Source organism: Dama dama, chromosome 3 (genome assembly GCF_033118175.1).
Source record: "Dama dama isolate Ldn47 chromosome 3, ASM3311817v1, whole genome shotgun sequence".
NCBI lineage: Eukaryota > Metazoa > Chordata > Mammalia > Artiodactyla > Cervidae > Dama > Dama dama.
The window spans coordinates 27,416,496-27,444,422 of record NC_083683.1 but is presented as its reverse complement, the minus strand read 5'-3'; the positions used below and the strand labels follow the sequence as shown (position 1 = coordinate 27,444,422).

Genomic DNA, 27,927 nt, shown 5'->3' with positions numbered 1-27,927 from the left:
AAAGGTTAGCCTTCTTCAGGCAATTGAAAGGTCAAGTTCCCATGTAAGGAATCCCTGTCCCAGATGATGAGAACCAGAAACACACAGGCTGCAGATGATTCCCTTGACAGAGTTTGGCACCAGCTGCACGACTGATCAGCTACCTCTCCAGGAGCAAGTGTGGCGTTAAAGACAAACGTCCATCATTAGCTCAAGGGATGAGGCACAGTATAGAACTCGAAAAGAAATTCTTATTTTTTAAGAGAACGATTAAACATTCTATTTGAAGTTGTGCATTAATCCTCAGGCTTAATTGCAAATGACGCATCCTTTCTGACCCATAGCTAATTTTAATGGGGCAGAAGCCAAAGATGCTGCTGGTTGTCACCAAAAATATTTTTTCTTTCATGGGAAGAAAAATCACCCCGAAGGATTATGTTGGAAAGAGAAAGAAAGAAACTATGAACTCCTGAGTGAGTCTGAAAGCTGCAAATGAATCACAGTGAAAATCCCTCCTCTATTAAGGAGAGGACAAGAAACACTGGCAAACCTCAACAGGAAGGATTTAAGCAACACATCAAGAGAACTAGAGAACATCTTTGAGTGACCATAAAGTGTTTACTAAAGACTGGCTCTCTTTGGAGTATGGTAAGGTCATGAAAGGCACTAGTCTAATTGTGGTATTTTAACCACAGTTCTGCAGAAGGCAAGAATTTAAAACTCTATTATCCTTGCACCTTAAGATCCATTGATCTAAAATGTCTCCACTTTTAAAGGCATACAACTCTCTAATTATATCTTAACTGACAAGAAATGAGCTGTTTTAATTTTGATCATAAATATAGATAAAAATGACATTTGTCATAAATTTAAATGCAGTTCTCTTTTTCTGGTGGGGGTACATATATACATATATCTTTGAATTTTATCTTAGGTCACAATATTGTATTTTTCCAATCAATAAATGTCAAAGTAATTACATAAGCATACATAATTATCGCCTTCAAAAATTTATTTACAACCCTGTTTATTCTCCTGAAAACAGATACCAAAACAAAACTGGTCAGAAACCCCTGTTTTTTTAAAATACAAAAAAAAAAAAAATCAAATTGAATTTCAAACTACCACTAGCATTCTGCTAAATGAGAAATTGGTAATCGAAAAGAGCAATGTCAAAGAATCAATTGATTCAGAAAAAAAAAAAAAAGTCTGATATCCAGTGATATCTTTCCTGGTCATGCAGCTATGAGCTTTGTCTGTTTAACCTTGCTTGTTCCCAAATATAATTCATATTTGTAGGTGAAGTAAACCTAAACTAATACTAAATACTATTACCACCCTAGTTCAGTTTCCTTCACGCATTATATGGAAATTACAGAGTTCATTCACTATACTCCCCAAAGGGGTCTTTTGAGAAAGCAAATACAAAACCACAGATTTAGCACTGACCTTTTATTTTGCTCTCACCCCAATTAATAGCTTCATGGAAGAAGTATCTTGGAGAAGTTGCTTCAAACTTTAAAAGAAAGAAATCAGAATTCAAGAGAATTAAATTATTTCATTCAAGACAAACATGCAAATTGGAAAACCTGGAAAACAGCCTCAAACACAGAAATCATAAAGATTTCTGACTGATTCCATATTTCCTTGGACTACTAAGGCAAAATCTTGGAGCGGCATAAAGGGCTCCTCCTGGGTTGTAGTTAGATTTGACTTCAAGGTTTGGTTTTGTTTCCTGAATCTGACAAGTCCTTCATCCTCTCTGACCTCAGTTCTGCCTCCCTGCCCTCTTTGGAAAAGAGCCTGGTCGGAATCTAATCTTTGCATTAGCTGACTGCCTTGCCTGCAGAAGTAGCAGTTTTTAAATATTTCCAAGTACAGATGAGTTTGGAGAAAATGCACAGGATGGAAGGACCAACAGACAGAGGTGTACCCGCTGTCTGCAGCCCATCTGGGCAAGACACCGTCCACAGGAGCCTCAGCCACGGAAGTGGGAGCGTGGCATCCTGAGTCTCCAAAGAGCTGCCTAAAGTTCATATGCTCTAAAGTTCATAGAGCAGTTAAATGTATCTTTTCATAGAGCCCAAAGGACATCAGGGTCTTCATTAAGAGCATGAATTATAGAATCAAAAGGTTCTGGATTAGAGGCCTGATTCTGCCACTATTTACTCTAAGGCAAATTTCTTAACTGCTTAGCACCTTCTTTTACTTGTCTGTAAAATGGGAACAATGATACATACTTCACTGTGTAGCTGTAACAATGAATTTTAATAAATGTATATAAAGATTCCAGCATAACATCTCACATATAGATTAGCAAAAAAGAGGTGCATATTAATCTAAGGAACTCAGATAAAATTATAAGATTTAGAGAGGCTAATACAGAGTAGTAGTAAATAATTGTGGATTATTAAAACTAATCAATTATGGCTTTTTATTCCAATTTAATGCCAATTTAGTGTATGATCTGGGGCAATATGTCCTTTCCAATAGGATTTTTACATTCACCAGAAGAATACATATTCCCCAAATTTGCCACATAATAGTTAAATTGTCTACCAGAGGATGTTAGAAAAACTGGAAAGAGTGAAGGATAAGAAGAAAGGAGGATAAAGAATGTGATTTCAGGTACAAAGCCCTTTTTCAACGGATTCTGGCCTCCTTTCTACACGGTAACGTTTTCTTTTAACAGGCAAAGCTGCCCCATGGCAGACAAAAGGACACCCCCACTCACCTCTTCAAGGCTCTTTTCTAAAGTCTTTGGCCCATATCATGGCTCACTGTGGTCTGCTTTCATTCCTCCAAGATTTTTTCCTCACTGTCCAACCTCCTCTTTTTGCCCTTTCCTCTCTCTTCAAACTAAGTCAGACTCATAACAGTCTATGACCTGGATTCCCCCAAGACACGGCTTACTCTCTCTTTAGCTATGTTGTCCGGGGCTGCCCAAACCTGACACAACCTCCGGTGTTACCGGGCACCAAACGCATCTCGTGTTGGTGCTAATGAGTCATTGCTGCTGCTCACTAACGGTATATGTTGACTCCAGCTCTGGCTCATACAGGCCCATTAATGAAAACAAATTATTTAATCTGCTCAGTCTCAGTTTCCCAATCTGTAAAATGGAATAACAATAACTGTCTTACAGAATTGTGAGAATTAAATGAAATAAGTAAAGCACCAAGAATGGTGCTAGGCTCATAAGTTTTTGTAAATATGTTACCTACTAATATTATTAAGCAAAAACTGATTAAAGTTCACTAACTATACTGGATAATACTAGACCAAGACAAAAATATATAATTTGTTTTTCACTCAACTTAGGCTGCACCTCCTCCATGGAAACCACAGTGACTACTTAGGACACCAACCTCCTGGTCACCACAATATCCTATTCACTGCGACATTCCAGGCATCATATGATAATGTTTCACTAATGCTAAGACATGACACACAGCTTTTATTTTTACAACAGATCTGAACTCAGAATGGCATATCTTATGTTTATAATTGGAGGTTTTTTTCATTTTTCATGTTATACAAACAATAGGAAATAATTGGTGGTGCCTTAGATTCAATGAACAAGTCACACAGAAAGGACTTCTTTACAGGTCTACCTCCACTAGCCTCTGAGTTTCTAGAAAACAAGCACTGCTGTTCATGGTTCCATCTCTAGCAAGGCCCCTTTTAAGTTGTCAACAAATACCAACTAAACCAAAAATAGACCTTACGCAAATGGGAGTGATCTGCCTCCCAAAGCTGTTTAGAACCATGACTACAAAACGTTCTGTTGATGCCCCTCCTCACATCCTCTTAGCCCATCTTGAACTTTGCCTGCATCTGGGGGTTTGAGCACCCTTAAACTCTCAAGCACCAGCTTCTTTTTGTCTCTGCCTTAGGGTAGAGTCCAAGCAGAACAGACAGGAGAAATGCCTTTCAGGAGATTTAAGTGCCCCCAGAAGCTGCCCTCCACCAGTGAGAGGCAGGTGTGGGTGGATAAGTATCCCAGCTACGCGATTCCTTGGAGAAACAATTCTAAAACACTCTACACAGTTCCTTGGAGGGATGCCCACAAGACTGAGACCCAGATGTTTAAAGCAGGACGACCCCTCATTAACAGAGATGTGCTGGATTGTCTCCCTTCCTTGGCTCCCTTTCCTCCCCTCACCCCACTCTGGCACATGCAAATTATCCCTGCCCTCTAATAAACAATTTGTCTCTGCTTTCAGGGAAGAATTTTGAAATGTGACACAAATGCAAAAAAAGTCACAAGCTTCGGGTGCATATATTCACAGAACTGACGAAAGAGGACAGCCTGCTCCTCCTCAGTGCAGATTACAGATCCACAGGAGGGCGAGGAGCACAGAGAAATCCTGCAGTACACAGTCACGGGGAGAGTGGCACAGAGACAGTCAGAGACAGTCAGAGACAGTGCAGAGACGGTCAGAGATGGTCAGAGACAGGCAGAGACGGTCAGAGACGGTCAGAGACGGTCCGAGATGGTCAGAGACAGTCAGAGACAGTGCAGAGATGGTCAGAGACAGTCAGAGATGGTCAGAGACAGACAGAGACGGTACAGAGACAGTGCAGAGACGGTCAGAGACAGTGCAGAGACGGTCAGAGACAGTGCAGAGACGGTACAGAGACAGGACAGAGACAGTCAGAGACAGTCAGAGACAGTGCAGAGACGGTCAGAGATGGTCAGAGACAGGCAGAGACGGTCAGAGACGGTCAGAGACGGTCCGAGATGGTCAGAGACAGTCAGAGATGGTCAGAGACAGTCAGAGATGGTCAGAGACAGACAGAGACGGTACAGAGACAGTGCAGAGACAGTCAGAGACAGTGCAGAGACGGTCAGAGACAGTGCAGAGACGGTACAGAGACAGGACAGAGACAGTCAGAGACAGTCAGAGACAGTGCAGAGACGGTCAGAGATGGTCAGAGACAGGCAGAGACGGTCAGAGACGGTCAGAGACGGTCCGAGACGGTCAGAGACAGTCAGAGATGGTCAGAGACAGACAGAGACGGTACAGAGACAGTGCAGAGACAGTCAGAGACAGTGCAGAGACGGTCAGAGACAGTGCAGAGACGGTACAGAGACAGGACAGAGACAGTCAGAGACAGTCAGAGATGGTCAGAGATGGTCAGAGATGGTCAGAGACAGTCAGAGACAGTGCAGAGATGGTCAGAGACAGTCAGAGACGGTCAGAGACAGACAGAGACGGTACAGAGACAGTGCAGAGACAGTCAGAGACAGTGCAGAGACGGTCAGAGACAGTGCAGAGACGGTACAGAGACAGGACAGAGACAGTCAGAGACAGTCAGAGATGGTCAGAGATGGTCAGAGATGGTCAGAGACAGTCAGAGACAGTGCAGAGATGGTCAGAGACAGTCAGAGACGGTCAGAGACAGACAGAGACGGTACAGAGACAGTGCAGAGACAGTCCGAGACAGTGCAGAGACGGTCAGAGACAGTGCAGAGACGGTCAGAGACAGGACAGAGACAGAGACAGTGCAGAGACGGTCAGAGACAGTCAGAGACAGTGCAGAGACGGTCAGAGACAGGACAGAGACAGTCAGAGACAGTGCAGAGACGGTCAGAGACAGGACAGAGACAGTCAGAGACGGTCAGAGACAGTCAGAGACAGTGCAGAGATGGTCAGAGACAGTCAGAGATGGTCAGAGACAGAGACGGTACAGAGACAGTGCAGAGACAGTCAGAGACAGTGCAGAGACAGTCAGAGACAGTGCAGAGACGGTCAGAGACAGGACAGAGACAGTCAGAGACAGTGCAGAGACGGTCAGAGACAGTCAGAGACAGTCAGAGACAGTGCAGAGACGGTCAGAGACAGGACAGAGACAGTCAGAGACAGTGCAGAGATGGTCAGAGACAGTCAGAGACAGTGCAGAGACGGTCAGAGACAGGACAGAGACAGTCAGAGACAGTGCAGAGACGGTACAGAGACAGAGACAGTAGTCAGAGATGGTCAGAGACAGTCAGAGGCAGTGCAGAGACAGCACAGAGTCAGTGCAGAGATGGTCAGACAGTCAGAGACAGCACAGAGACAGTCAGAGACAGTGCAGAGACAGGACAGAGACAGTCAGAGACAGGACAGAGACAGTCAGAGACAGCAGAGAGATAGTCAGAGACGGTACAGAGACAGGACAGAGACAGTCAGAGACAGCAGAGAGATAGGACAGAGACAGTCAGAGACAGTGCAGAGATGGTCAGAGACAGTCAGAGACAGTGCAGAGACGGTCAGAGACAGGACAGAGACAGTCAGAGACAGTGCAGAGACAGTACAGAGACAGTCAGAGACAGTCAGAGATGGTCAGAGACAGTCAGAGACAGTCTGAGACAGCACAGAGTCAGTGCAGAGACGGTCAGGCAGAGACAGCACAGAGACAGTCAGAGACAGTGCAGAGACAGGACAGAGACAGTCAGAGACAGCAGAGAGACAGTCAGAGATGGTACAGAGACAGGACAGAGACAGTCAGAGACAGGACAGAGACAGGACAGAGACAGTCAGAGACAGCAGAGAGATAGTCAGAGACAGAACAGAGACAGTCAGAGACAGTACAGAGACAGCACAAAGACAGGACAGAGACTCACAGAGACAGTCAGAGACAGCACAGAGACAGTCAGAGACAGGGCACAGTGATAGGGACATTGGCAGAAGTACGTTATCTGCCCTTCTCCGCTCACTGTTAACTCATTGTCGGCGTATTCCTGAGTCCTTAGGTGCACAGATCAGTCTGTTTTCCTAGACTGGGGAAGTGAATCTGTGCATGGCCTTTGTCACAGATGAAATTTCAGTCCTAAGCTATGCAAGGCATCATTGCAACCTCATTGCCCTTCTTTAACATTTCTTCTCTTAAAGTGTGTTCAGATGTTAAGTAATGTTGGTGCATGTTCTCCAGCTGCAGGAAATAGAAGTGTCTAGCTCTTCAGTCTCTCTAAAAGAAATCAAGACAAGTGCATTTCTCACTTATTAACAAAAGGCAGGCATTAACATAACTCTGGGGGTAAATTATACAAATTCTAAAAACATCCAAATGGTCAATAGTATAAGCCCATCCATAGGTTGCTTAACATGACAACTGTGGGGTATTTCACAGGTCCTCCAATCTAGTAGTTTCTACCAGAATGAAGTTTTTCTCACAATTGAATTTTCTACTGAGTCATGTGGATATCTTTTTGTGGCTACCATGGTCTACTGGTAAACATGTACTGAACATTTCTCAGAGAAAAACCATTTTAACCACTTCACATGATACATTAAGTACTTAAGAACACAAAATACTTTTTAAGAAAAAAGTGTTTCCCTTTCACAGACAATTCTTTGCCTATTCTAGTACAAAGATCGTCATTCTTTTTGAGGATAAATTAGTTCTGTCTTCTGAATTGTCACAAGAGCATATCAGATCTCTTTTTTTCCCAATTATCTTTAATTAAGTTAAATTATATGTTAAATATATTTAATATACAATATATAATAAAATATATAATATATTTAATATATAAATATATTAAAGATATATTTATATCTTTAAATATAAAATAATCAGGCATCCATCAGAAAATGCTAATAGAAATTGATTACAATTCAGCATTTGACAAAGACCTTGAATATATAAGCTGTCTGCTACATAAATACTCAAGTCATATTACTTTCCAAAGAAATGCCTTTATTGAATTAGGATTCTTTATCTTACCATCCATCTTTAACAGAGAAATATTTTTAAAAATCCACCCATTTAAACTTTCCAACCATAATTTGAAGATACTATGATTATGTCATGCAATATCGTTTAGATAAAAGGACCCAAGCAAAAAGGTGTCCTCAAATTCAGTGCTACTGAACCCCTCTAAAAAAAGAAAAGTCACTTCTTCATCAGTGCCTATAATTTAGATTAATTAGATAATATAAAACCTGTTTGTCAGGACACTAGGACACCTCTGGTGCCCTTTTGTGGTACTTAACTCAGATCGTGTACACCTTTCTCTGCTCCTGTTTGCTCGCATCTGTCCTATTTTCATTGTCCTCTGATGTTGTACTTAATTTTTAACCCAATTAAAATGTTCTGGCAAGTAATGAAATTAAATCACAAATTGTGGTAACCTATCAGTAGGGAACTGAGGTGAATAGCAAAAAAGCATTTGACCACAAACAAGTAATTGTGAACTAAGCCTCAGCTGGAGGGTCGAAGAACAGCGCTAGAGAAGTTACTTTGCCTCTTCCTCCTCCTTCTTGTCTTGTTTTCAGCATTTTATTTCCCTCCACAAAGGTCTCATTGTTAAAGGGACAGCAGAGCCCAAAGCAGAATGGATTATTTCTCGGCTTCTCTCTCCATCTGAGGCATAACCTACCTGGGCTGCTAAAAGAGCTCTTTTCTGTCCATTTTCATTAAACCCGTTTCTGGAAGAAAACAAAAAGAACTTGTATAGTCAAAGGCCCCTAGGCAACCTGAACAAGCCTTTCCCAAGAGAGAGCTGATGTTTTCCTCCCGATTTCCATCACTTTATCAAAGAGCTCTTTCTTGGTTTAACACTGAAAAGGTCCCCCTCCCCCTTTTGGAGGGGTTAGATTTGTGTGGTGGCGCTGTCTCATTTTACAAAATTCGGGAGTGTGCCCAGATCTCTTCAGTCTCTGATGTAAACTGCATTTTAGGAAGGAACTTTGAGATAGAGAAATAAACAAAATAGTGTAACACTGTAGCACCAACATGCACGATAATTGCTTCACATGCCTTCATAAAATACTTCATAAGTATCCGACAAGTGCAGGTTCACTTTTTTGATATGGAATACTCAATTCTCTCTCTTTTCCATGTCTTCAGATTAACATTACTGTGAGTAAGCACACCAAACCAAATTATCAGAATCAATGGGTAGAATTCTGCTTTTCATCAAACAGATCAGTCTAGTCCAAAAAATAATTTTCATTACTGACTGTTAGAACCATTTTATTCTTTTTATCATTAAAAACTGCTTTAACCTGTTAAGACTATTGCACATTTCTAATCAATGATGCATACTAATAATAACAATAGAAAATTACTGAATATATTAATAACTTCTTTTGAAATGAAAATAATGTCTCCTTAGTATCCACAGTCATTGGATACCACCAAAAATTCCTCTTATAATTAAAATAAAAGGAAATAATTTTGTTCCATTGATAAGGAAGTAAATGCTTAATAATTCTTAATTTGTGGAAATGTTTAAAGAACTACATCTCATGCCCTTGTTTTGTGAAGTATTTCATTAATTTTTTTGAAACCAGATACACAATCTGCTGAGCTTTGCTCATTCCCATTATCTTTATGTTTCAGAGGACATAAAGAACAAGAAATACTCACTTTGATGTTCTCGTCAAGATGGATGATGTACAAATATAGCCTGCCAGAGATAAATATATGTGATAAGAATGAAAAAAATTATCCAAATATCTTGGCTATGTGTTCTGATTATAAAACAAGTTTAAATGTAATTCTCAAATACAGACTGAGATTTTGACCAGCAAATTCCTTATGACCATCAGGGTGACCAGTAACCCAGAAAGAATGGGCAGTGTACATACAGGCACATGATACAGTAGAATAAGCACTAGTCTTGAAGACAGCGATCCAAGCTTTAGTCCCATCCTACCACTTAGCAAATACCAAAGTTCAGCAAGCACATCGCAAAATGATGGTGGGGGCCAAGTCCATCTTCAAAGTCCCCTCCAACTCTCAACACTCTAAGACTATTTCTCCTTGGAGTTTCAGTCACTACTAGGATTGGAAGATAGTATCTGTAACCATGCTAGCTTTTTACACTTTAGTAATTTTTCCCACTTCCTCTACAAGTCCCAAAATATACAGCCTTTTTCAATGATTAAATGTAAATAAATGTATGGCTAAATGTACATAAATGCTTTCTGTCATAAAAATACTTTATAAAAATACTTTAAAAAAATACTTTATAAAAATTAATTTATAAATATCTTGCTATAATTGAAAATCAATTCTTAGTCTCAAATGTTAAATCCTTCTTAAAACATTCTTTTGCCATTCTTTGACTTGATGAAGTTTAAGTACTCAATGTCTCCTTGTCTACTATAAAATTTCAAATATTTAATTTATACAAATATTTTAAACAGAGCTTCTTCTAGTACAGTTTTATATCATAATAAAATCATGATTTTAACATTTAAAAAAGACACTCATAAATTTAAAACTAAAAGTTCCAAATTATCTACATTATTAAAAATTTTCCCATAAAATAATCTGAGTATCATTTAGTATATACCCATTCTAACGACTTCAAAGTGCTTTACAGTATAAGAGGAAGCAGTTTCCACCATTTACAAGAAAGACTAAAAAACAGTAAAATAAGGTAAAAGTTTAATATGAGTTCTTACCTTGTAATGAAAACAGCAGTATATGAAGCAAGAATATACTCCAAGGTATCATTAAATTGTGTTTTCTCACAATGTTCATTTCAGTATAGCCTTTTCCCCTGAAATGTAACTAAATTGTTGGTCTTTACTATGATGGCATCTTAGAAGTATGAGTATTTGTAGAGTGCTCTAATTCTTATAAATATAGCTTTGTAATACAGGAATTCAGAAAGGAATTCCAGCCTTTCTAACCACATACAGCATCTGAAGCTTTGGAACTTGCAGGCAACCCTTTGGCTGAGTCTCTCATTAGCAATGCATGGCAGCTTCTTACCTGAGCCTGTATTAGTTACACCCTACCTACTCCTGCACATCATACCCTTTGTGGCCTATATTATTAGCCTTTTATGACTTCTAAAGACAGTAGCATCAAACAAACAAAAAACACTATTATCTCCTGATGTCATAAGAGATAAACATTATTTCTAACTCTTGATCTCTTCCATGTTTTATTCATGAAATAATTACTGTCCTTTGAAGGAAGATGAAATAAAATCCTATCAATCATTCCCTCAATGTCTAGATGTTCTCATAAAATTTTCTTTAAGATTTATAAGTAAACTAAAATTATGTGCATATGTTTTCAACTCTAGTCTCATTATAGTGTAGTTTAAGTGACCTGTTCATGTGCCCACAGATCTTTCTGTTAAACATTCTTCAATTGAAGCAGAAAATAATACAAAAAGATGATAGTCTAATATTTGATTTTCAAAAGAAAATAAAGTAACTCACCTAATCCCGAAAACCTTCCTTCACACACTGTTTTTCTATCCTCTATGACACGTACCCAATTAGACAACAAGGAAGGACTTCTTAATTCAGCAGAAAGTGTACTCTTCTCTGGAAGTGACTGATTACCTGGATTAGTATCAGAGAACAGCTCTAATATTTCACAATGAACTCCAAAGAAATGAGCTAAGCCCCATAAACGAGTGAAGGCCATGATTGTACAATGAGTGCACATTTCCATGACAGATCCCCTCAGTTACCTGCAGAAGTATCAGACTCACTTAGCAGATGGGGACACAGTAGTAAAGAATATCTAACCACATAAGAACTGCTTTGAGACAAAAACACACAGCAGTTCTTAATATCTTGCTGTACTCAGACACTTTTTTTGCAGTTACTTCCTGGTCTTTTCTGTGAAAATATCCTTGATATCCTGATACACTGCATGCCCAACACCTATTATATAAACAGTTTCCTGTCTATGTCTCAAAGTTAATAATCTTTTACTCTTGTTTTACATGATTTTAATGCCTTTCCATTGCCTATATAATTGCTAATTCTATGAGCCAAGAGAAGATGCTTCCCTATAAATTCATATTTTAAGCATGAAGAAACACATAAACTCCCTCGAAATATAAGTAGCTCTATGTCTACACACACACACCTATGTGTACACTCATTTTAAAATTTTGATGAATTAGTTTAAATAATTTAAGTGTAGCATGTGTTTAATAAATATTTATTAAAAGGTTATTGGTCATTACTCAAACTACTTAGACAATAAATTGATATAATTCTAAACAGATAGGCCTAGTTATTTATAGTTACACGCTAATTATTGGTCTAAGAATATGTATCTACTCAACCACAATTAAAATTAATATTCTACACACTTAAGATGTGAATACAGAATAAATTAAATTTAAAAGCATGAAATTAGTTTAGAGAACAATAATTTTCCTACAAAAAAATTTTTAATTCAATGCACCAAATTTATTTACAACAGAATATTTATTACCTCTTTCTGAAAAGCATGAAAATGTATCTAACAAATACACATTACTAAGTCCCCCCCTTAATTTAAAACAGTTTCTCTTAGCTTCATAATTTCCTATAAAAATCAACCTAAAATGTGAAGACTCTATAAATCATATTTTAGGATTATTTTTTCCTCAATCTGGTAACTGCTTGACTTAAAACTTTCACAAGTGACATACTTATAGGAAAATCAAAAATGGCAGCCAAAGTTGAATTTCATGAATTTTGAAAATGTTTACAGTTATTTCTAAATACTACCAGAACTTGGTGAGGAAGGATAAGTAAACAGCAATATAAAGCCTGAGAAAAGTATTTACTTCTAATATAATACTTAGATACTTTATGTACTTAATTCAAATGTAAGAACTCTCAACTTTTCACCTCAAATTTCATATGGTATCTTTAAACGCTCAATTCAAAAGCATCGCAACTATTTTCACAAGTTCAAGTTGAAAATTCCAAGGCTATATCATCTGGCATTATTATTACTCTTATTCTATTTTGAACTCTATGTATTTAAAACCTATAAATTAATTTGTCTGGTAAAGAAAACAGTAGAAATTACAGTGGGACTTCTCAGGGTGACCATTCCTTTATAGCTAGAGGTTTAGAGTGTGCTGGCTTTCCATTCCTCCTGCATCCAGGTTTAGAGTAGGTGGGAGATTAGGAAAGAATGAACAATGGCAGAGGAAACAATACCAGAAATTCCAAGTTCTTTTTCAAATGACTGTTTTATGAAGTCATTACAGTAAATGGTAGGCTGCATGAAATAAGCAAAACAGACTTCCATGAATAGCTACAATAGAGAGCTTAGATGAAAGATTAAACCCAGAACCACACAAAAAAGAAATTTATGACTGCTGCCACTTGAAGTTATTACTGTCAAAATTTAGTTGACAGCTTTTATATTTCATTCTACCCTGACAAAGGAACTCTGGCAAAGAGTGAGTCAGTCGCCCGCTTGTGAAGAGATATTAAGTTCATAAAAAGTCTGAGGCGACTACATAATGCATGGGATAAGTAGTTCCCTTTCTGCTACAAGAACACTGCACATTTTCCCACATGGAATATGATCTTTAGAAAGTTGACACCTGAAAACTATTGGCTTCAACACATCACATTAAAAACAACTGGCAGTATGGGAAATTGTTGAGCTTACAGTTATACATCAATAACAGAGGAATATTTTTAATTAAGTTTATCATCTTTAAGAAAAATTAACTTCTTTGGTGATTTGTATCGCACTCATTTTTCATTCATTGAATTCAAATCTAAAATAGATAACATTTGATTCCCATCATATCACATTCTACTAGTGAAATGCAATTATTCCTCACTTGCTTTACTAAACCTAACACATTTCAGGTTAGTGACTTTATCCAGAATTATGTTATCATTGAGCAGCAAAAAGAGTCCTGTATCTTTGATGTAATTTTAACCACTCTGAATTTAACTGCCTTATTATAAAGTAGTTTTTCAGTGTTCTATTTATGCTTTCACGAGGTGTGTTGCTTGGCACTTTCTGGTATTTCATGTAAATTAATTTGCAGATGACATCTATCTTAGCTTTCCTAAATACAGACTGTGTGTCATAAGTAGGTCTATATTGGCCATAACTTCAATTTAAAGTTCACCCACAGAAGTTAATGTATTATTTTATAGGGACATTCACTTTTCAAGTTGCTATGGTGCCACTATCTTTCATCTTGAAAGAAGTAATGTTCCTACAACTAAAGTTTCATCTTGCCAACATTTAAGCATCAAGTTCAAGATATAAAACCAGTATTTCCTATAGTTCTCTTTTTTCTAAAGTACTTACATATTATAGCACATTGCATGTGCATTTATAATATATCATGTAATACACAATGCACTGTATGTATATATAACAATATAAATTAAGTTGGTTTCTCATGTTTTCAATTCTGTTTTAATCTTTGATCATTTTGGATTTATATTTTACAGTTGCTGAGGGATAAAGTTACCTGAATTTCTCAAGGGGAAGAGGTTTCTAACCTTGTTCCTGGTTATGTTTGCTTCTCAAACTTAGGGTAAACTACATCATAGATTTTGTCATTTTGAATTTGGGGTCCATGTGTGGTACAACATTTTCTATGATGATTCTTCACTGCCAAGGGTGAAAATGTGCTCCTCCAAAAAAGAGTTTCTATCTCCTTCTGCCAATTACTGTAAGGAATTTCATGCAAATTTCTCAACTTGAGAGTTCCCGATGTACTGAGTAAAAATTCAGATCCCAGACTCAAAGTAAGGGAATGCCAAATCTAGTTTCTGCTTTGTTTTTGGCCTCTGGTGATATTCCCTACTTCCATCCAACCACTTAAATAGATGACTATTTTTCTTTTCAGCATGCCCAGGCATTTAATAGCTGACAAATTTTTAGGTCATTTAATCAGCTGTACTGCCAAAAACAGAACCACCAACAATCAAAAATTATATGCTCTTATTTTCTAGGCTATTACATACATTCTCTCTAGGCAACATACATTCTCAACTGAATTAGACTTTAGTATAGAGCCATCTATGACTTAACTTTTCTGGGCTCCAAAATCACTGCAGATGGTGATTGCAGCCATGAAATTAAAAGACGCTTACTCCTTGGAAGAAAAGTTATGACCAACCTAGACAGCATATTAAAAAGCAGAGACATTACTTTGCCAACAAAGGTCCATCTAGTCAAGGCTATGGTTTTTCCAGTAGTCATATATGGATATGAGAGTTGGACTATAAAGAAAGCTGAGCGTCAAAGAATGGATGCTTTTGAACTGTGGTGTTGGAGAAGACTCTTGAGAGTCCCTTGGACTGCAAGGAGATCCAACCAGTCCATCCTGAAGGAGATCAGTCCTGGGTGTTCATTGGAAGGACTGATGCTGAAGCTGAAACTCCAGTACTTTGGTCACCTGATGCGAAGAGCTGACTCATTTGAAAAGACCCTGATGTTGGGAAAGATTGAGAGCAGGAGGAGAAGGGGACGACAGAGGATGAGATGGTTGGACGGCATCACCAACTCAATGGACATGGGTTTGGGTGAACTCTGGGAGTTGGTGATGGACAGGGAGGCCTGGCATGCTATGGTTCATGGGGTCACAAAGAGTCAGACACGACTGAGCGACTGAACTGAACTGATGATTCACAGGTAAATATTTACCTCATTAACTCTTGTATTAATGATATCCAAGTTATTCAAAACACACAATTACAAACTTATAAAGAAAGTGTATCAAAACATCTCACACTTGGATCAAACTATTTAAAATATATCAAAACCTGTCAGATCCCTAAATGTCATGGTTGGGATGGCTTCATGTAACACCAAGATTCCAACTCAGTCACCTGATGAAAATTTATGACAATAGCCACTGCAACTTGCAGCCTGGAGAGTCAAACATCAGCTTATCATCTACTACCTTTACTATGCTAGCAAGGTTAACACAGAAAAACTGCCTTTAGAGACGGCATCATTGTGGTTTTCAGCAGAGCACAAATCAATATGAAAACATAACAAAAAAAAACTAAGCCCTTCATTGTGATTTGAGAGTCACAGGAAGGTCAGATCAGCCCCAAAAAGTGTTTCCCCTTTATCTTGACATGACCTCTTCTCTGGCTCCCAACCTGAATTAGTCTTACTGAGTTACATGCAAAATTGTTATCATTATCTCCCAAAAGCTGCAGTGAAAACATACTAGTTTCCTTGGAAGGTTTTTTTCAGTCTTCTCTTCTAACAAGATAAGTTTATCAACTTTGCTGTAGAATACAGAGGTGGTTCTCAAACTTTGGTGTATGCAAGAATCACCTAGGGAGTATATTATAAACACAGATTCCCAAACCCAGCTCCATCACATTCAGTGTTTTCTGATCCATGAATCTAAGGAGGTTAGGCATTTGTGTTGTAAAAGGGAATGTAGCTTTGGGGAGATTAAATACCAAACTAGTCCATTCTATTCCAAAAAAAGAAATGCAAGTGAATTACAAATATGGAGACACTGACAGATCCCCTGGAGGAGAACAAAACAGAGGTTGGAAAAATTAAGTGGAGGTGGAGGGCCAGCCTCATCACCTGCTAGTAAACAGCCCCTTGTTTGGGAAGATGAAATGGGTCTGTTATTTAATTTGCTAATTTGCTTCCTTCTCTTTCCACACTTCTTATGCAGAGGAATTCCTCCCAGAGGCTACATAGCTTCTGCTCCATTGGAATCACATCTTTGCAACTCTCACTATGATAGGTGGAATAATGGCTCCCCAAAGACATCCATGTCCTAATTTCCAGAGCGTGTGTATTTTGCCTTACACCGCAAAAGAGATTTATGGATGAAATTAAGTTAACTAATTTAATTCCCTGTGGGCCCAATGTAACCACTGAGTCCTTATCAGTGAAAGCAGAAATCAGAAGAATTGGAGTGCAAGAGAGATTCAAAGATGGATGAAGCAGCCATAAGCCATGGATTTCAAGGAGCTTCTAGAAGCAGGCAATGGAAAAGATTCTCTCCTAGAGCTTCCAGAAGGAATGCAGTTCTGTCAACATCTTGATTCTAGCCCAGTGAAACTCATTTCAGATTTCTGACCTCCAGAAGCAAAAGACAACAAACTTGTGTTGTTTTTAGCCATTAAGTCTGTGGTCACTTGTTACAGCAGCAATAGGAACTAACATGCACTTACATTCTCTGGCCAAAAGCTTTAACCTCTGAGCCACCAGGGAAACCCAATTAGGGACAGGCACTGGATGTTAAACAAAATAATATATGGTAGTCCTACAATGGATCCAGTTCTTTCTAAGGTGTTGAAACACAAATTTATAGAGATAAGAGTCACATATTGTCATAAGGCTGTGGGCCCTGGAACATTTTGGTCACACAGAATTAGAGATGGCAGCTATTTTCCATTCATGTACATGTTGTTATATAAGCAAAGAAAGCTATTCTGCAAAAAGAAATAGGAGAATGGAACAAATGTTCCAAAGGAAACAGAGAAAGTGATGGTGAGGATGCTTCACCACATTTTTAGTTTCCATGACTACATCTACCTGATCACTTCCTTTTTACTTGAGTTAACCTGGTTAGCATTTTATTCCTTGACATGCAATGATCCATAACTGAAACAGAGGAACTAAGAAAATGGAGGATGGCCATAGCTGATTTTACGTGTTAACTTGACAGAACCACTGGATGCCCAGATATTCAGTTAAATATCAATAGTATTTTGAATGTGTCTGTGAAGGTATTTCTGCATGAGATTAATGTGTGAATTGGTAGCCTGAACAAAGCAGATTGCCCTCCCCAGTGTGGGTGGGCCTCATCCAACCCACTGGAGAACTGCAAAGAATAAAGAGGCAAGTAAGGAAGGATTCATTGTCTCTACCTGCCTGTTTTGAACTGGAACATGTGTCCTCTTATGCCTTCGGATTCAGAATTGGACAAGAACTATACCATTGACCCTCCCAGGTCTCTAGGTTGCCAACTATAGACCTTGGGAAAGACCTCCTATTAGCTGTGCAGTTCAGTTCAGTTCAGTCGCTCAGTCGTGTCTGACTCTTTGCAACCCCATGGACTGCAGCACTCCAGGCCTCCCTGTCCATCACCAACTCCCAGAGTTTACTCAAACTTATGTCCATTGAGTCGGTGATGCCAACCAACCATCTCATCCTCTGTCGTCCCCTTCTCCTCCTGCTCTCAATCTTTCCCAGCATCAGGGTCTTTTCAAATGAGTCAGTTCTTTGCATCAGGTGGCCAAAGTGTTGGAGTTTCAGCTTCAACATCAGTCCTTCCAATGAACATTCAGGACTGATTTCCTTTAGGATGGACTGGCTGGAACTCCTTGCAGTCCAAGGGACTCTCAAGAGTCTTCTCCAACACCACAGTTCAAAAGCATCAATTCTTTGACGCTCAGCTTTCTTCATAGTCCAACTCTCACATCCATACATGACCACTGGAAAAACCATAGTCTTGACTAGATGGACTTTTGTTGGCAAAGTAATGTCTCTGCTTTTTAATATGCTGTCTAGGTTGGTCATAACTTTTCTTCCAAGGAGTAAGGGTCTTTTTATTTCATGGCTGCAGTCACCATCTTCAGTGACTTTGGAGCCCAAAAAAATAAAGTCTGCCTGTTTCCACTGTTTCTCCATCTATTTTCCATGAAGTGACAGGACTGGATGCCATGATCTTAGTTTTCTGAATGTTGAGCTTTAAGCCAACTTTTTCACTCTCCTCTTTCACTTTCATCAAGAGGCTCTAGCTCTTCTTCACTTTCTGCCATAACTATAAGAGATACTAAAATTAGGTATGGTTTACTATTCCAAGGTTCCCAAACTGTCTGTTTAGACAGGAAAAAACTAGAGAACTAGGATGTGCACATACCCAAAGATGTTACATTTCCCCCAAAAAGCCTTCTTGAAAAACATTAGATAAGAGAGGGATCCACGAACCTATGGACACCTTATCTTTGACAAAGGAGGCAAGGATATACAATGGAAAAAAGACAACCTCTTTAACAAGTGGTGCTGGGAAAACTGGTCAACCACTTGTATAAGAATGAAACTAGAACACTTTCTAACACCATACACAAAAATAAACTCAAAATGGATTAAAGATCTAAATGTCAGACCAGAAACTATAAAACTCCTAGAGGAGAACATAGGCAAAACACTCTCCGACATAAATCACAGCAAGATCCTCTATGACCCACCTCCCAGAATATTGGAAATAAAAGCAAAACTAAACAAATGGGACCTAATGAAACTTAAAAGCTTTTGCACTACAAAGGAAACTATAAGTAAGGTGAAAAGACAGCCCTCAGATTGGGAGAAAATAATAGCAAATGAAGAAACAGACAAAGGATTAATCTCAAAAATATACAAGCAACTCCTGCAGCTCAATTCCAGAAAAATAAATGACCCAATCAAAAAATGGGCCAAAGAACTAAACAGACATTTCTCCAAAGAAGACATACAGATGGCTAACAAACACATGAAAAGATGCTCAACATCACTCATTATTAGAGAAATGCAAATCAAAACCACAATGAGGTACCATTACACGCCAGTCAGGATGGCTGCTATCCAAAAGTCTACAAGCAATAAATGCTGGAGAGGGTGTGGAGAAAAGGGAACCCTCTTACACTGTTGGTGGGAATGCAAACTAGTACAGCCGCTATGGAAAACAGTGTGGAGATTTCTTAAAAAACTGGAAATAGAACTGCCATATGACCCAGCAATCCCACTTCTGGGCATACACACTGAGGAAATCAGATCTGAAAGAGACACGTGCACCCCAATGTTCATCGCAGCACTGTTTATAATAGCCAGGACATGGAAGCAACCTAGATGCCCATCAGCAGATGAATGGATAAGGAAGCTGTGGTACATATACACCATGGAATATTACTCAGCCATTAAAAAGAATTCATTTGAACCAGTCCTAATGAGATGGATGAAACTGGAGCCCCTTATACAGAGTGAAGTAAGCCAGAAAGATAAAGAACATTACAGCATACTGACACATGTATATGGAATTTAGAAAGGTGATAACGATAACCCTATATGCAGAACAGAAAAAGAGACACAGAAATACAGAACAGACTTTTGAACTTTGTGGGAGAATGTGAGGGTGGGATATTTCAAAAGAACAGCATGTATACTATCTATGGTGAAACAGATCACCAGCCCAGGTGGGATGCACGAGACAAGTGCTCCGGCCTGGTGCACTGGGAAGACCCAGAGGAATCGGGTGGAGAGGGAGGTGGGAGGGGGGATCGGGATTGGGAATACATGTAAATCCATGGCTGATTCATATCAATGTATGACAAAACCCACTGGGAAAAAAAATAATAATTAAAAAAAAATAAAATAAAAAATAAATAAATAAATAAAGATAAGGGTATGAAAACAAAAAAAAAAAAAAAATGGGCCAAAGAACTAAACAGACATTTCTCCAAAGAAGACATACAGATGGCTAACAAACACATGAAAAGATGCTCAACATCACTCATTATTAGAGAAATGCAAATCAAAACCACAATGAGGTACCATTACACGCCAGTCAGGATGGCTGCTATCCAAAAGTCTACAAGCAATAAATGCTGGAGAGGGTGTGGAGAAAAGGGAACCCTCTTACACTGTTGGTGGGAATGCAAACTAGTACAGCCACTATGGAAAACAGTGTGGAGATTCCTTAAAAAACTGGAAATAGAACTGCCATATGACCCAGCAATCCCACTTCTGGGCATACACACTGAGGAAACCAGATCTGAAAGAGACACGTGCACCCCAATGTTCATCGCAGCACTGTTTATAATAGCCAGGACATGGAAGCAACCTAGATGCCCATCAGCAGATGAATGGATAAGGAAGCTGTGGTACATATACACCATGGAATATTACTCAGCCATTAAAAAGAATTCATTTGAATCAGTCCTAATGAGATGGATGAAACTGGAGCCCATTATACAGAGTGAAGTAAGCCAGAAAGATAAAGAACATTATAGCATACTAACACATATATATGGAATTTAGAAAGATGGTAACGATAACCCTATATGCACAACAGAAAAAGAGACACAGAAATACAGAACAGACTTTTGGACTCTGTGGGAGAAGGTGAGGGTGGGATGTTTTGAAAGAACAGCATGTATACTATCTATGGTGAAACAGATCACCAGCCCAGGTGGGAGGCATGAGACAAGTGCTCGGGCCTGGTGCACTGGGAAGACCCAGAGGAATCGGGTGGAGAGGGAGGTGGGAGGGGGGATCAGGATGGGGAATACGTGTAAATCTATGGCTGATTCATATCAATGTATGACAAAACCCACTGAAATGTTGTGAAGTAATTAGCCTCCAACTAATAAAAAAATTTAAAAAAATAAAAAATAAAAAAAAAAAGAGAGGGAGATGAAAGTTATCTTGGAGTGATAACTCCAAGAGAAACAGAAGTAACGCAACATGAAATAGTCTTCACCAAGCAGTGTGCTGAATACAGCTATTCTCCTGCTATCTGAGGGTCAGATCCAGGAGAACCTCTAGGTTATACTTCTTTTACAGTACTCTACTGTTAGGAGTCGTGGCAACTTCAATGACACAGGGAATTTGTGACAAGACTGGGATTTGAGAGACATTTTTCATCACTGTAGCTTAGAGATGAAGGCTTTCATCTAAAAATTATGTGGTATATGCAGACAACAGGTAGGAACACCCTTGGGTAGTTTATTGTTTCCAGTTCTTTATTCATATTCTCCGAGTTACAGAATCATATGTCTTCTCTTTTCTGTGTGTTTTTGCAGGACCTCTCACTGGAGTAGTAGAAGTGTATTTCCCTTTGTCATTGATGTTTGAATTGGTTACATGACTCTTTGGCCAATATAATGTTAGCAGACATAACTCCAGCTGAGATGTTACATGTGCTTCAGAGTTCTGGATTGTTCCCTTGCATTTGCACCATCCCTCAGACAAAGAATCTGTCCTGGGTTGCCACTAGTCCAGGGAGAATGAGGAAATGTGCAGAGAAGATTCCAGTGTTAAATGGCCTCAAAGAGCTGATTCACATGGTCCAAAAAAATAAATACATACTGTGCCATAAGATTTGGGGTTGTTGGTTTTATGCAACAATATTAGAGCATCATTTAGAAGAATTAGTAAAAGCTCAGTGCTTCAGTAGAGCAATAAGAGGTGGTAATATGGTCTGTCCTTGGCTGGCACTTGGGAGGGCTTCCTCTTCAGGGTGGTCTTTCACCAGGCCTGGAAGAAAGCATCCAGTTTCACTTTTCTTCACAGGTTATGCCTAAGAACTACTCCTTCTGGGAAAACAGATGGAAAATACACAGGATTAGACATAGGAGACCTAATATCCACTCTTTTCTGGTAGAGCAAAGTTAATTCTTGAGTTTTTTCTCCCCCCACACCACACAGCTTATGGGATCTTAGTTCCCCAGCCAGAGAATTTGGGCCCTTGGCAGTGAAATTATAGAGTCCTCACCAGTGGACCACCAGGGAATTCCCAAAGCTAATTCTCACTCATCTTCTAGATTAAATTTAAACATCACCTCTACTGTGTAGCCTTTCTCCAGTAATAAGATGCTCAGTCCTATCATCCATACCCCTGTCATTGCTCTCAGAACAATATATTATTATATATTTACTGGTCTGTCTCACCTACTGTGGGGTTTTGAGGGCATAGAACACATTTTAATCACTTCCTTTCCTCCTTGTCTCAAAACTAATTGTTAATATATGCCTCTGCTATAATACCGTTAGGGAAGTAGGGTTTTCAAAGGCTCTTTTCTTTTGTATTTTAATGCATGGCATTATCCAATGGATCATGTTAACTCCACCATGTGAATGAATCCAAGCATTGCTCTCCACATATAAGTGGAGTTCGTAAAGTTAGTGAGTCAAGGGCTCAAGGAGACTTGGATGAGGCCCCATTGGTCACTGACAAATATCTGTTCCTTTGTATCCTGAATTCAGATTATGATTACAATAATTTTGAAGATGAGGAAGAAGGAAGATTACACAAAGGAGTGGATAAATCATAGGACTTATCTTCGAAGAGATGGGCAGAATGTTAAGTATCTCCTCCCAGAGTCACATTTACTTGAAGAAAGATAAAACCAAAGCAGAGCACTCGTTAGCATCTCAGGAAATAGCACTCCTGCTGTCAACCACTATTTGGCACTTGCTATTCAACTAATTTATATTGCAATTTATCTTTCATATTTGTCAGTTCTATTAGATTAATAGGTGATTGAGAGCTGTGATTCTGACTTACGTCTTTGTATGTCCCCACAAGCCCTCACAGAGTGTTTGATATAAACCAATTCCTAATAAATATTGTTAGTGGGGATGGTAATAATGATGTTGATGATCATCTTCCTTTCCTAATGCATGGGTCTAGTAGGCAGGATTGGTGGGTAGGATGTAGTGTGATGAAAATGAGGTGAGGAAGGGAGGCAAAGTCCAGATCACGGAAAGCCTTATGTTCCACGCTAAATATAAGGGACTTGCTCCTGGAGGCAACTTAGATCCATCAGAAGGTCCAAAGGACATTTTCTTTAAAAGTCTCTGATAGCAAACTGCTACATGAAGTTGAATTCAATATTTCAGAATCTAACACCTGACTTACTTCTTGATTTGAGTTTGATTGCTTTGATCTTCAGAAATATCTCACAAAGAACTCTCCTTTTCTTATGGAAGAGAAGATAGCAAGAGACAGAGGGGAAAATATAGAGAAAATAATTATTTATTGGTATAAGTTTTAGGACATTTACTCGGGATAAAACACTATGTTAGCTAGTATGAAGATGAAACATATAAAAATAAAACACTCAAAGCATCTCTTCATTGATGGGCACTATAATTAAAAGGGCACTATAATTCTAGGCAAAAAAAAAACCAGAAAAATGAATATGATAGTCTCTTTCTTCAGTGAGGTAAAAAACATTAAAATAATTATGAAATTATTTGATTGCAATATGTGTTCTTAAAGAAAGTACAAGATGTCTTGAAAGAGACTTGCAGGAAAGGGGAGGGTCAGAAGGGACTTCTAAGAGAAGATTACTTTTAAACTGAGAACCAGAGTTAACCAGAGAGAACCAAGGCTTTACCAAGCAGGAAAAAAACAGCTTATGTAGATGCCTTAAGAAGGAGCGAGAACAGGAAATTTGAAGAAATAAAAGGTCTAGTGCCTCTGTAGCAGAGTGAGCCAGGGAGAGAAGAAAGCAAGGTTGGGATTTGGGAGCCGCAAAGCGAGGTCATTCAAGTGCTTTGGGAAGAAGAAAGAATTTTTACACTTTCGAACTGTGGTGTTGGAGAACACTCTTGAGAGTCCCTTGGACAGCAAGGAGATCAAACCAGTCCATCCTAAAAGAAATTAACATTACATATTCATTGGAAGGACTGATGCTGAAGCTGAAGCTCCAATACTTCAGCCACCTGATGCAAAGAGCCAGGTCACTGGAAAAGTCCCTGGTGCTGGGAAAGATTGAGGGCAGGAGAAGGGGATGATAGAGCATGAGATGGTTAGATAGCATCATCGACTCAATGGACATGAGTTTGAGCAAACTCTGGGAGATGGTGAAGGACAGGGAAGCCTGGCATGCTGCAGTCCATGGGGTCGCAAAGTTGGACACGACTGAGTGACTGAACAACAATAAAGAATTTTGAACTTTATCTTCAGAAGAATAGAAAGTAGTGGTGAGTTTGAAGCAAAGGAGTAACATAAACAGGATTTTATATATATGTATATGTATGTATACATATGTATGTATTTATGCACATATATTAATCTATACACAAAAATATACACACATGCATACAATACATTGCTTTTTTTATTTATCTGTTTGTTTTAAGATTACTCTACATTCATTGGGAATGAAAGTAAATGCAGGAAAACAGCTGCAAGAGACCAATGTTAAGAAATGATTAAGAGATAACAGTAATTGGGACTAGGGTGAAAGATGTGAGAAGTGAGAAAAAGAAATTAATTCGAGAAACATTTGTAAGTAGAGAAATAGAATTTGCTAGTTAATCAGCCATGGGGCAGGAGAGGAAAGACGGTGTAAAGGATGATGTTATCTGGCAAGATTGAGTGGGTGGTGATGTCACTAGAGATAGGAAACACTAGAGGAAAAGCAAGTTTGGGCCTATGTGAAGCCCATGTAGAGTTTCTTATTTGCTTATTTAAAGGGATACAATTACTTATGTAAGAATTGATAGGGATAAAACCACAAAGAGGGAGTTACTAAAAACACAAACCCTAAGAGGCTGATCAAAAGAGAACAGCTCTTGGGGAGTACCCTGGGGTCCAATGGTTAGGCGCCTTCACTGCTGTGGGCCCAGGCTCAATCCCTGGTCAGGGAACCAAGACCCTACAAGCCATTCAGCATGGCCAAAAGAAAAAAATTTTTAATTAAAAAAAAAAAAGGAGAGAACTGTTCTTGAGCCATAAGAGAGCCTTCTTGCATAAAGTGTATAACCCAGAGGGCGAGTGAAGTGACAATTACATAATGGGGACAATGTTTTAAATATGTTATCAATAATATGTTTTACTCTTTTGCAATTTTATGTGTATGACCCTTCCCAAGTTAGAAGGAGGCATACATCCGCATTTGGGATTTCAAATTATTCAGAGGGAAAAGGGGAAAATATAACGTTCAGTTTCAAACCTACAAAATAGGATATTTTGTCTGCAAAAAGATAATAAATTTAAAAGCCAAGCTTTTCCAACAAAGAAGGAGATTTTCTACAGTATAGACACTTATCTCCCACTCTTACATATTAAGAGGCAGGACTAAGGAACTGGGTCATAGTTTTTTTTTTGGGGGGGTGGGCGGGGGAACTGGGTCATGGACTTTTATAAAGGATTCCCAACGTGGCAAGAGGAAGAAGTTACAGGTCATCACGCATATCCAGAAAGACTGTGGGGAGCAGAAATAATCAATGGTAGGAAAGAAGGTGGCTCCACAAAGGACATGCTGAAGGTAGACGCCAAGCTGGAATAAGTCAAGGGAGGACCTAAGTGGAGGTCTCCCAGCCACTGGATAGATGCCACTTGACAGATGAGACCAGGCCTCCACAGGAATGCTGCAGAAGGTTGTTGAGGGGCTGACTTCAGAACCTTCAAGACGGTAGCTATCTGAACCACCTCAGAAGTAGAAGTCTGCGGGTTGGATTGCATGACCAAGTATTCAGACTTTAAAGTATTCCACAAAGCCAGTGAGAGCTGAGGGAGAGCCCAGTACCATCAGAGAAAACAGCCGAGGAATGAGGCAAGAGTTACAGAAGCCGCCATCAGCAGCTGCAAACATTGGAAAAACACTAGGGAGAAGACTGATTGTCTAGCAAAGATTGCTGAGCAGTCTAGACCAGCGACTCCCAGCAGAGACCAACAGGAATTCAGAGAATGCTGCACAAATCTCAGAGTCAGTGTCCCAGATACAGTCCAAGACAAGTGCACCCCACACCCAGATGCCAGCTGGGGAAGGAACTGGAATTCTAAAGGACATTAACCTAAGCCAACCAAGCGGAGGCCCTGGATGGTGGTCATAATAAGGTCAGCTACAGAAAAAAATAAAGAAATTAATTTTTTATTGCACATCTGTGTGTGGTGTTCATAAAACTGAGGCCCTACCACATTTATAAATAATATGATTACATCAATGCCAAATGGCATGTGAAGTGTGAAGCAGAAAGGCTACAGCATTTTACAAGACAGAGCTAAGACAGGTTAACCTCACTTGGGACAATCTCATTTACTACATCCGGCAAAAGATCAGAGCGGAGAAAATAAACAACGGATGAAGAGAGAGGGGCTGCAGTCCAGTGCTCACAGACACACGGAGGTCTGCACTCACTGTCTCACCCGCCCAGCCCCCTCCCCACCAAACCCCAGAGGTATTCCAGAGCCATCTCCAGACCCCACCTACTTGATGGTGGAGCAAGAGCCAAACTGACCTCCCAATGCTGAAGGCGCTGAAACCAAACCTTCAGGAACGACTTTCTGTGCGTTCAGCCAAGCTGGACAGAGGTGGCATGTATGGGCATGAAAATGGTATGAGATGGCATGATTCTCGAGAAAATCTCCCCCTTTTTCAAATCAATATATCCCATGATGTGCTGGTAAATGTATATCAACCAGCTGGGGGGGAAGGAGGGCCCAGATTTAGAGTGTTTGAAGATTTCCATCATGTAAATACTCCCACCATCTCAGTTTTGAGCTACAAATGTGAAACCAACTGACTCATTTTTGTCATTATGTTGCTACATCGTGTCAGACTCTGCAACCCCATGGACTACAACAGGCCAGGCTTCCCTCTCCTACACCCTCTCCCTGAGTTTGCTCACACACATGGCTATTGAGTCGGTGATGCCATCCAACCATCTCATCCTCTGTCACCCCCTATTCTTCCTGCCTTCAATCTTTCCCAGCACCAGGATCTTTTCCAATAAGTCAGCTATTCACATCAGATGGCCGAAGTGTTGGAATTTCAGCTTCAGCATCAGTCCTTCCCAGCAAATAATCACTCACTTCCACCCCTAGTATCTCAGAATACAACTTTTTAAAGGAGTTTGATGTTTATAAAAGTTTCTTAGGCTATTATAACTAATCTTTGGAATAATGCACTATGATATGATTTATAAACAGACATGTCATGTTTCAACAATGAAATCTACTGGAAACAGGCCATTCTTATCTTAATGACGTTTTAAGACAAAATTTGCAGTTTGGCTCAGGTTGTGAAACGGGGGAAAAGAATGCTCCAAAGCCTGAGAGCAGGCACACTGGCTTTCAAAAGTGAGCCAGCAGAGGGTGAATATTCAGTGAATATTCAGGTTTGATTTCCTTTAGGATTGACTGGTTTGATCTCCTTGCAGACCAACGAACTCTCAAGAGTCTTCTCCAGTACCACACTTCAGAAGCTTCAATTCTTCGGTGCTCAGCCTTCTTTACAGTCCAACTCTCACATCCGTACATAACTATTGGAAAAACCATAGCTTTGACCATATGGACCATTGTCAGCAAAGTGATGTCTCTGCTTTTTAATATGCTGTCGAGATTTGTCATAACTTTTCTTCCAAGGAGCGAGCGTCTTTTAATTTCATGTCTGACTCATTAAATTCCTGCAAATTTAATAATAGTCTTTCATGAGTCAGTAGGACCTGGCTCCAGAGCCATGACAGTGGAGCCCAATTAAAGTCACAGCAAGACACTACCTGTATCAAAATCTAATAGAAGTG

General features: G+C 39.3%; 1 protein-coding gene across 1 annotated transcript in view; it reads right to left on the bottom strand.

The window, feature by feature from the left end:
- OTOGL (otogelin like) overlaps nucleotides 1-11,364 on the bottom strand; it is a 171,149-nt gene extending 159,785 nt beyond the window's left edge. Inside the window, exons 1-4 of the mRNA XM_061133064.1 lie at nucleotides 11,209-11,364; nucleotides 8,594-8,655; nucleotides 8,348-8,396; nucleotides 1,429-1,495 (exon numbers count right to left, since the gene is read on the bottom strand). Coding sequence (XP_060989047.1) covers nucleotides 1,429-1,495; nucleotides 8,348-8,396; nucleotides 8,594-8,655; nucleotides 11,209-11,364 — 334 coding nt within the window. The remainder of the gene's footprint in view (nucleotides 1-1,428; nucleotides 1,496-8,347; nucleotides 8,397-8,593; nucleotides 8,656-11,208) is intronic.
- Between the last annotated feature and the right edge of the window lie 16,563 nt (nucleotides 11,365-27,927).